This window comes from Populus trichocarpa, chromosome 16 (assembly GCF_000002775.5).
Source record: "Populus trichocarpa isolate Nisqually-1 chromosome 16, P.trichocarpa_v4.1, whole genome shotgun sequence".
Classification (NCBI taxonomy): Eukaryota; Viridiplantae; Streptophyta; class Magnoliopsida; order Malpighiales; family Salicaceae; genus Populus; species Populus trichocarpa.
The window spans coordinates 9,485,763-9,497,185 of NC_037300.2; the positions used below are offsets into that span (position 1 = coordinate 9,485,763).

General features: G+C 32.7%; 1 protein-coding gene across 7 annotated transcripts; it reads left to right on the forward strand.

Annotated features, from left to right (window-relative positions):
* The first annotated feature begins 477 nt into the window (after nt 1-477).
* Nucleotides 478-8,455, forward strand: LOC7486501 (probable 3-deoxy-D-manno-octulosonic acid transferase, mitochondrial). 7 transcript variants are annotated; one of them, XM_024587144.2, is made up of 14 exons: nt 482-773; nt 848-941; nt 1,131-1,173; nt 1,367-1,489; nt 1,685-1,804; nt 1,879-1,957; nt 3,522-3,635; nt 3,918-4,015; nt 4,670-4,760; nt 6,237-6,356; nt 6,445-6,515; nt 6,995-7,106; nt 7,640-7,688; nt 7,802-8,455. In XM_024587144.2, exons 1-13 carry the CDS (start codon nt 569-571, stop codon nt 7,654-7,656), a joined length of 1,287 nt encoding a protein of 428 aa, XP_024442912.1. In that variant the 5' UTR covers nt 482-568; the 3' UTR covers nt 7,657-7,688; nt 7,802-8,455. The 7 variants fall into 7 exon arrangements, with proteins under 7 accessions (XP_052304131.1, XP_024442912.1, XP_024442911.1 ...); XM_024587142.2 differs by having other exon boundaries at nt 483-773; nt 6,995-7,169; XM_024587146.2 differs by having other exon boundaries at nt 483-773; nt 7,646-7,688.
* Nucleotides 8,456-11,423: the final 2,968 nt, after the last annotated feature.

The following is an 11,423-nucleotide window of genomic DNA, read 5'->3' on the forward strand; positions in this document are numbered from 1 at the left end:
TCGGTGTTAACGACTTGTTTATCTCTCTATTGCTGAAATCAGGTGATCTTTATCTCTCTCTCTTCTCAACCAATGACCAAAAAATAACAAAAATAATTTTTTGTACCAAAATGGAATTGGAATAATTTTGAAGGACTGAAATTGTATAATTTACGTGATTGTTTAAGTTTGAGGATCAAAATGCATATTTTTCAAAACTTATGGTATGCTACCCTTGCTTGCTGCGTTTTTCATTTCGGTCTCCTCCCTTTTAATTTTATGTTTTTATAAGAATTTAAAATTAATTGTTCTTTAAATATGAGTAAATCACTCAAAAAAAATTAAGGATTAAATTGTATAAAATTTTGTATAATCCTTTCATAGTAAAATATAAGAAGATAAACAATAAAAAATACACAGTGAAAATCCCACCGAGTTTAGAGTTCAAGGTAATGAATGGGCCGTGAATTCTGGGCTGTGACGAACCATTTTATCCTAAACATAAGATGAGCTATTTTTCAGGGTTCAGTTTCGGAACTTGTTGCCGCCGAGGTCGAGGCGAAGCGCAAGTCATTTTGCGGGGAGAGGAATGGGTGTGGTAGCAAGAAAAGGTATGCTAGTGTACAAGATTTACAGGGCGTTAAGCTACGTTGTATCACCGCTACTGCAACTTCACCTACGTTGGCGAAAGATCCGAGGTCTCGAGCACCCAACCCGTTTGCCTGAGCGTTTGGGACGGCCTTCCCTGACTCGACCTCCTGGCCCGCTCCTTTGGTTCCACGCTGTTTCTTTAGGTTAATAATAAGATACGTTTTGTTTAAATTAATAAAAGAAAAGCTCTTAAGTGTTACTGCTTCTGTATTTGCAGGTGAAGGAATGGCTGCGATTCCGGTGATTAAAGAATGCGTTAAGTGGAGGCCTGATTTGAACATTTTGTTGACAACAACCACCATGTCTGCTTTGTAAGCGGAAGAGAAGAAATTATTATTATTATTATTATTATTATTATTATTATTATTAATATTAGGACTAAAATTCCTTCATACCAGTTGAGTTAATAAAGAACAACATTGATCTCTACTTTGTATTTAGTATTGAATGTGAGAGAATCAGAATGCAAAACATAAAAGATGTTTTTCCTTCTTGTGCAGTGAAGTTATAATTAATCAGCTTCCAACCGGTGTCCTACATCAGGTACTTCTTCAGCGGAGATTTAAGTCCTCTGAATTCTAACTCTAATGATTTTCCAGTTTTCTGTTTTCACGCATTAGTTGCTTTTTTATATTTTTGGTCAATATGAGCAGTCTGAGAAGCTGCGATTGGTATTTGAATAAATTACTGTGCTCTCTTATTCACATGATGCATTCAATCTTTCTAATTGAACAAGTTTTCTCCAATCGATACCCCTGCTGCCATGGATGCTTTCCTGGACTATTGGAACCCAAATGCAATCATGTTACTAGAGAGTGAACTATGGCCAAATCTTATCATGGCTTCTTCGAGAAAGGGTGTAAGTTATTCCTTCCTTTCAACCTGTATGATGCTTCATTAACGAAGATAGTTTGATTTCCTGACAGTGTTATGAGATACACACGTTGCCTAGGTCTGTGACTGCTTATTTCATCCAACTAGTTTTTCATATATTTCATTTTATAGCATTTCTCTGCATGCCAATTCTTATGTGGTTTATACTCATGCATGTCAGATTCTACTGGCCTTATTAAATGCTCGAGTTTCTATGAAATCCTTCAAATTATGGTCGTCTCCTGTGCTTTTTCCACTCATTTCGTTATTGCTTTCCAAGTTCTCCTTGATTATCCCACTGGTATGTTTTCCCATGTGTTCTATGCCAATTCTGTCTTTCATTCTGTTCTCACTTGTCTTCTTTGTTTGCCTCAGAGTTCTATGCAGGCAATCCATTTCCAGCTTTTGCAGGCCCCACCTTTTATCATCAACTTTGCTGGTGACTTGAAATATGGTATGCAGATAAACTCTGAGTAGGAAGTTCTTTCATTTTTGAACAGGTTGACTAAAAAAGTAGTCCATCACATTGACGGCTTTCCTTGGTGGATAAGTAACTGTCAAAGTTTCCTATACTTTCATTTTCTGTCATGTGTAACTCGCATGATCATCTGTGTTTTTAATCCAGTGGATCTTCTCAGAAAGAAGAAAGTTCTTAAAACCTATTCCCATAATTGACAGTGTATTTTAGAACATAAAGAAAATACACTATGAAAAAAGGATAATGAATCCTAACCTGCTTCCCATAATTTATATGATGGATTTTAGAAGCCATATCTACTAAGTAGTTTCCAGAACATAGAGAAAATACACAATTAGGACTTAGATAATACAACATGAGAAAATTCTAGTGTATGGAGCTTAATACCAAGAAAGACATCATAGCATTTCCGCTGTGAAACTTGCCCTTCTATTTATACTATAACAGTCTTTTATTTCTTTTTTGTGTTCAATACCCAGGTCTCAGACCTCTGTCAAGAAAAAGGGCACACTATGATTGCTCTCTTATCTTCCCTCCCATCTTGGCCCTCCCTTTAACTGAAGTTAGAATTGGTATGCGCAGGCAATTAGGCATATTGGCTGCCATAACTGAAATTCAAAAGATACATAACACTGTTAAAATTATCACCAAATTATAACCTGTATACATATTTTAAATTATTTTTGCTTCAATACTTTAATGTAACAACCAGACAAGTACTGTGGGAAACCTGGCTCAGATTTATCTAGTCTGATAATTTGAATTTGATTCATGTATCCCTCTGTGACGAAGCATAGAATCAAAATATCCTCGTCTGCCATAAAGTTATTTGAGTCCTCGAAGAAGACTATGGATTGCAAGGATCTTAATCAAAATAAATTCCAAAAGAGGTTTGAATCTTGGAGAAAGTAGACAATTAAATATAAAAAGTACTCTTGATAACCATGATTAGTATTGACACAAATTCAATGTAAAACATAAACACTTTTTACATGCCAAAAAAAAATGAAAAGAAAAGAAATCACCTGACGCAAATCTGGAATAGAGTAGTGCAAAATCTGTGTTGCCTTCTGTTTGAAGGATCTGAACTTTGTGCTTGATTTCTGAAATATGAGGCCTTCTTGTCTTTCTAGAAAGGTGCCTAGAATCAAAGGATTTTTCTAGCTAGTTTATTGACCTACTGTGAGAAGTGGTAACTTATGTTATTATAAAGAATATCTGAATTATCTATACCAGAATTTGCATCAAGGGATGTTGTTATTATTATGATTATTATTAGGAGTCATATTAGGTAAAATATTTTGTATATTGTTGGCAAAAAATAAAGCCTTCTTTTGTCATCACAATCATTTCTCCACATTCCCACTTATACATGTAGTACACATTAAGGGATAGATACATGGTTTCTGATGATAGATTTTGAAATCAAATCATTACCATCTAAGTTTCTTTTTTTTCTGTTTCTTTATTATTTGTTCCGGAAATTGTGAAGACAAAAGTGCAGTTATCCTACTCTGAAGTTATCATTGCTTCTTCACAGTGGTAGAATATGATGCTTCTAAGGAAGAGTTCAGAAGCATTGATGATCTGAAGGTACAGCTTGGGCACAGGAAAGTTTGGATGGCTTCTTCCATTCATAGGGGAGAAGAAGAAGGTTATTGCCTATTATTCCACCACTGTTGCATTTTGTAATTCATTTTCCATTTCCAGGGTCATTTGTTTGTCACAATCTTATGTGTACCTTGCCTCCTTTTTATGACACTGATGACTGTTATTATTTGAAAGTTTCATACAACTTAATTGTCTCTTGCTTTATGGTTGAATTATGCAAGTACCAGAGTTAGTATGCTTCTTGTAGTTTGTTGTGATCAAGGATGCCTATGTTTTGAGGGTTTTATTTATTTATTTTGTGTGCTTGATTTGTTGAAATTTGTAGTTATGCTAGGAGTTCACAAAGTGCTCAAGCAAGTGTATCCTGATCTGGTCACTATTATTGTACCTCGTTATCCACAACATGGAAAAGATATAGCACAAGTATGATTTTGATTTATGATGCAATTTTTTCAGTTCACTAAAACATGTTTGTGCACACACATGGGCATGTTGAGAGGGCTGTGCTCCTTCCGTAACTCTCTTGGTAGTTTTTTTCAGTCACAACTGTGCATATACATTAATGTGTAACATTGGAGTCAATAATCTTAAATGTTATAAGCCACAAGGCAGATTAAACATTTATGCCTTGCACAAAATTTTAGAGATAACCATCTCTTAAGTGGGGGAAATAGTTAACTATAACTTATATGTCCTATTACCATAGGACTGGTGCATGTTGACAAATTCCGCACACTGATAAATTCTGTTGTGTCATGATCAGAATGGATTTTTTTTTATTAATAAGTGAGAAACAGACATGATTTTTAATAATAGTTTCCATGTTAGAACAGGCACCATGGTAGTTAATGTTTGATTTTAGATAATAATCCACCACACAGATATTTTAGTTTAAAAATTTTCACAGGATTAGCAATATATCAATAGTTAATGAACTCGTAAATCATTGAGAATTTTTTAGCAAACAAAATCAAATAGGTTGCTTTGTTGATTGTCATGACTGTTCTATAATTCTTATTGCCTTAATCAAATTCGTTGGCAATAAAATAGCTCTTTTGCTGGTTTCGAGGAATGCAGAAATTGCAGAAAGAAGGGCAGCATGTTGCTTTGAGGTCTCAACATCAAAGGATCGTACCAGGAAGAAACATATATGTGGTGGACACATTAGGTCTGCAATTATTTTGACTTTTTTGGTTTACTTTTTCTAGAATCTCGCTTTTATTTTTGGATGGAACATTTGAGAATTGGGGACATCTTATTGATTCCATTATTAGCTAAGTAATCCTTCTTTTTGCATGATCAATCACATTCTTATAACTTAAGGTGTCTAGGTGTTCAACAATGAACTTTGTCTATCATAGACCATTCGGCTAATCTGGATGGCCCCTAAGATTGGAGGCCTTTTTTGACCGGCAGCCACTATATATATATATATATATATATATATATATATATATATATATATATATATATATATATATATATATATTAACCCTTGATTTATAGGGTGTTCTATTGAGACTCCTTTTGATAGATTTCATCCATTTTTTCATTAAATAGATACAAGTTGCCCATTTTTCCTTGTGTAATGTTATTGAAAAAAAAAAAAAAAAAAACCCATCAAGAATTCAATCTCCTACCACACCATGATCAAAATATCATTAGAAATCAACCCTTGAATTTCTTATGACTTTGGATGATTTTTTTTGGTGATTACTGAAGAAAATACATGACTTTTATGTAATATTTTTTATGACTAAAATAGGCGGAATCTAGCAGAAGGGGTTTGTCAATCAAAACATTATATTGGTTAAACGTGAAATCAGAAAACAAAATTTAGGTGTCAATCAAAAAGGCACATAATTCAGTGGCTGTTTATACAGTTTAGCCTTAAAATTCCTAATTTGAGATATAGTTAGTGGTATGATATAGATAAGATTTTCATTTTCTTAAAAGAATAAATTAAGTCCTTTTCTATCCAGGCATTCACGAATGACGGGTTGCATTGTTTTTGTTTGTATTTGAGTTCATTTATATAGAGACTGAAAACAAAAGGAAGAAATGGCAAGATAAGCTATGTATGGCTCTGGATGTATATAAATAGAGATGGAATAACATTTTTAATTCAGATTAACAGGAATCTAGATAAAGTGAAAGCTTTTAGGTGCTGTTTAATTACCATATGCATGTCAGTGGATGAAAAGGCTCAATAGGCAACTACCAGACAAGTCAGACTTATGGTTCATGATGTTGCACTACTCTTACTTTATACAAAATTGTAAAGTGTGGCTAGGCAATGATGGGAATTTTCTCAAATCAAGACATCTTTGAGAGGTTAGGGTGCTGCTGGTTAGGGATCAAATGAGGAAACTGATTGGTTTAAGGCCTTGTTTGGTATTACTCTGTTGTGCTTTGGTTGTTATGATGTACAGTGTTGTTCTGCGCCATGAGATGAAAGTAAAATTGGTAAAAAAACAGTGTTTGGTAACTGATTGTTATGCTTTTGAAAAATTATATATTACAGGGTTGGCAAACAGTGAGTTGGACATGTCCAATATATTTTTGCTTGGCAGACCCTGTATCAAAATTTGCCACCTCTATTTTCTTTCTTGGGAAGATTTACGTATGTAATTATCTTTTGTAGGTGAGTTGAGACACTTGTATAGGCTAACTCCAATAGCTGTCATAGGAGGTTCCTTCTTCCCGGGATTAGCTGGCCATAACATATCAGAAGCTGCAGCAGCTGGCTGTGCTGTTTTGACCGGTGGATATTTTTTGTCAGGCCTTGTCTGTTACAATCGATGCATGTAAAATACCATTGTTGAGAGGCTTTCCTGTTTGGCTATTTTCAGGTTATCATGTTGGGCATTTCTCACATATGTTACGGGAAATGCAACGATTAAATCCCTTATCAGTTCTGCAGGTTTGAAGAATCCTTATTTTATTTTTTTGCCGTAACCCCTTAAATCACACATTGATTGGAGAGAGAGACTGTTTCTGTTCTACATTCTGAAGAGATAGGAAATGCCTCTGCAATATGGCATGTGATAAATAATAATTAGGTTCAGAGGATCTTTTATGAGACAACAGAAGATAGTTGTGGATAACTATGCCTCCACTAAACATCTCACTTTTAGTCAGGAACTTTCATTGATTTTCATCTTGTCTTTACAAGTTCAACCAAGCCAGTTTAGCATTAAACTATATCTTCCGTTGATATGTCATTACAATTGTAACCATTTTCATGTGTGAAAAATTACTAGTCGTTTAATTAATAAATAATAATAATTTTGTGAGATCATATAGAGGGCTTCTACACTGTATCCTCGTACCATGAAAAGAAGATGAAAGTGATTGCTTTATGAAAAATGATAGCCCTGTAAATTGTTTTTGTTCATGCAGGTAGCTGGAAAATTAGAGCTTGAAGAAGCTATTTTGAAGTTCTTTAGTGATGGCAAAGTGCTAGAAGCACGACAAACAGCTTCAAAGCAAGCATTTCATGCTCTGTCTAATGGTATCATCGCCAATGCCTGGAACGTGCTATATTTTCATGTTCTAAAACAGGCTTTGCTAAAAGGTAGGTGAAGCCTGGAGCACGAGAAAATGAATTTGACCATGAAGCTTGTAGCTGCTTCCAGCATTGTTTAAATTAAAAATAAATAATCATATAACATTTGATTAAACAGTAGCTGTTTACTTTGTAAGCCATTAAAGAAAGCTTAGGGAAATCAGGAGTCACAATAGCGAGTGCTATCAAGTCCTATTCAAAAAAAAAAAAAAAAAAAGAGAAGAGAATTTTTAACATTTGAACTAGTGGATGCTACAGTATAACCAGGGTTTTAATATATATATATACAACTATCAGAAGGATAAAGAGTGATTTTTACTAGGATTCAAAATATTAAATCTTATATGCCTTGTATGTACAATTCTATCTATGACCATCCTCAAACGTATTTTTCTTTGCTATTTTACTCAGAAACTTGTCGCTTTCTTTAATCCATTATTAAGTTTCTAATTATAGTTTCTTCTCTTGTTGGATGGAAGAAACAGATAACAGGTAGCATATACAAGTTGTTATATGATAGATCAACAGGTATAAAAATCAGCCCTCATCTTTTCTTATATTCGGCATGTTTCTCCTGTTTTCCTTGAATTTCATGCACTTATTGCACTTTCCTGTTTCTCTTGTTGTATATCATTAACCAGCTTCTGTTTTGGAGGCAAGCTTGCATGTAACTTCTCTCTCTGGAGAAGCAAGAGCTGAGTAATTTGTGAATGTTTTTACTGGGTGTTTTCATATTATTGAATCTTGAGGTTGCTGTTTAACTCCTACCTCAACTTAGATGTTGCGCTGCAACCAAAACTAAATTAGCCTATGCTGCGAATTTTCAATTCTGGAGCTCAAAGCACACTGCTGGTTCTTGGTTGAAAGATAGGGGATTGCATATGATAATCGGATTTTTTGGTGTTAGTCTCAATTATCTTTTCGACTATGCAAATCTCTTATGGTACATGCTGGTTGGGCAGGCTCGTGGGAGTCAGGACGGAGTGTATGGTGTCCCACTCCTATCAACTTTTTTCACTTGATTTCCTGGATCCCAAATAATGTTATGCATATGAGAGTTTCTTGCCAGTGTAAAAAATAAACATGAGAGCGATGACAAAAGCTTCTTACTAGAGAGACATTAGTGAACGTTATCTTAACAGACTTGCAGGGTGCTTGTTACGTTGGCTCGGTCTTCGCTGACGACCAATCAAATTACTTGCGCTGCTATATATCGCATTATACATCATCAATAATGGGCACTGTATGCCTGTCGCATTCCCTTCTGGCTTTTCAGTTGACGGGTGTTTTTTGCATTTCTACTCTGTCCGTGCTTGTCTGCTTCTGTTTTTGCAAGTTCCGACTATCTATGTCAGATCAAGTTAAAAATATTTCACCTCTGCATCTTCAACTTTTTGATTGCTGATTAATAATGAAAGTTTCGTTTTTGTTGTGAATATAAAAAATTATCGTGATCCGAGGAGGAAGAACTAGACACCTCTTTAATCATACAAAGACTATAAGCATTAAATATATGGTAACTTTTGAAAAAAATTCATCATTTAAATAAAAATAATTGCTTGAGAGTCTATGTAAATCCTAAAACTAATGGGCCAAACATGCATTTAATTTAAATGAAGCTCCAAATAATTAAAATAAGATTTAAAATAATAAAATTAAATAAAACAATAGTCTAAAATTATTTTTAATTCTTTAATGCAATTGATAGTGAAAAATATACCCAAGAGAAATAATTGTTGACTACGAAATAAAAACATGATGTCTTGTAAAATAAGAATTAATTTCTAATCATTTAATTTTTTTTTGTTTAATATGAAATCCTTGTAAAACAAGTATGCCAAATGATGCCATATAAGTTCTCAATAACATTAATGACTCCTTGTAGTGAATGAAATCCATAACTCTTAGAGAAACAATGTTTTTTTTTTTCCTGTTCTTGCACTTTGTTGGTAGATTTTAAACCCAACTTCAAACGTGTTATTCTCTCTTGTCCATATGAATTAGCAGGCTTAACATGTATTGTTGGAAAGATAAGGATGTCTAATTTCCAACCCAATCAGAATCGCATCAAAACACCTCATGTAACTCCATTTATGACTCGAAAAGTAGACAAAGGTTCAAATTAACAAATTTGAACCTTTTTAACTCAAGCCTCTTGACTTAGTCCATTGAACTCCTCTTAAATCCACTTTGTTTTATGCTTTAGAATAGACTCAATGGACACTCCTAATGGATTTTTTGATGTTGTATCTAGGATCATATTCCTTCTCTCATCAAAAGGACTCAATCTCGAATCATCACTTACATTAAACAAAGAAAGATAAAAAAAACTTTGAATATAGCATTAATATTATACTTATCTTGTAGATCCACTTTGTAGGCATTGAATCCTTCAAGGAATCTAAATGAATCATCTCCTCTGAGCATCAACTTTGATTTTCTATGTCCATGAAATTTTTATTTATGTGTATACACCCAAACTTAATCTTTTGGTTAAAAAACAATCTTTTTTTGTCTTTTGTTTGCTTAAAATGCATACTTCTATTTCTTTTTTTTAATATGTTGTCTTACCTTCTCAAACAATGCTTTCAACAACTGTGTTTTTTTTTATTACTATCAAGTCTAACCCTTTCATCAACAAGTAAAAAAGTCAAATATAATAGAGTTAAACAATAAACTATTTTAAATAGTAAATAATTTTTTCAATTTAACAAATTAGCACATAATGATATCTTTTGTAACATATTAAACAAAAATCATAAATGCTCAATATGCTGACCTAAATTCTTACTATGAATATCATCAAAGTAATCAATAACAAAGTTATCAATGAATGCACATAATACATGATTTATCAATTTCATTAAATTACTATGTGCAATAATAAAACTAAACAACATAACTAACCATTCAAACAATCCACATTTAGTTTTAAAGTTATTTTTCTCTCTATCCTTTTCTTTCATCTTAATTTGATGATAATCAATTTGCAAATCAATCTTATTAAACACACAAGATCCATGCAGCTATTTAAGAATATTATCAAGTCTAAGGATAGAATGTCTATACTTTACCATAGTATTATTGACTGCACCTTTTATCAATGGTAAACCACTATGGATCTCATCAGGAAATACATAATAAAATCTAGACAACAATTTATACCTTTTATCAGAAAACTTTACCAAACCATGATTGTCTTGAAATTTTAAGTCAAGATAAAAAAAAAAGATCTCTGAAAACTTCTGGCAAACTTTCAGCTTGATCTAAAAATCGAATAATAAAATATGATTGTTGATGTAAAGTTGCGCAATAGGACAAATTAAGCTCAATTCTGAATTGGATTGTTTTATATCATCCTCAAAATCTTGTAACAAAGATATAGCAACATTAGATATAAAAGAATCAAGATTATTAGTGTTAAAATATATCTTCTTATACAATAATAAAATCATAGGCATGTCAAAAAAAAAAAATAAGCACTCTTGATCTAGCTTTTATATATATATATATATATATATAGAAAACACAAGTGTTTACCTATATTTTCTACACTTTTATTTTCTCATCCTTATTTTTTTCTCTGCACTCTCGACTTCAATTGACTTTTTTTCTCCCTTTGTCGAATCCGAGTCTTTTCTCTCTTCTCTTATTTGTTATAAAGCTAACTTTATTTTCACTTTTTAAACTTATGACCTCATATGGTTTATTTGTCTTCTCAGCTTTACTTTCTCTTTTCAACTTTAATTGATCTTGTTTAAGCTTTTAAAGCTCTCTTTTTACCAAGTCTTGCCTCCAACAACACATTATGAAAATCATAGCTGATAATAATTTCATATAAGCACACCTTACTAACCACCTTTGTACATATTTTTACATGACAACCATAGTCTCACATTGTTGTATTACCATTTCAACTTCACTTCTCTTTTTAATTTCAATTTATCTTCATAAATCTGTTTAGGTGATAATGATGCAAGTGTGTATGTTTTTACATCCTTCTCAAGAGAATACTTATTTTTAAATTCATCATATTTAGCCTTTCTATCAAATTGCCAAGGTCTCCCCAACAATAAATGACTAGCATGTATAAGAACCACATCACACAAAACCTCATCCTTATACTTTCCAATAAAAAAAAAGAAGTCAATACATGTTTAGTCACCATTACTTCACCATATTCATTTAACCATCAAAGCTTATATGGTATATCATGCTTAATAATGTTTAAACTCAATTTCTTAATAAGTATAGTACTAGAAA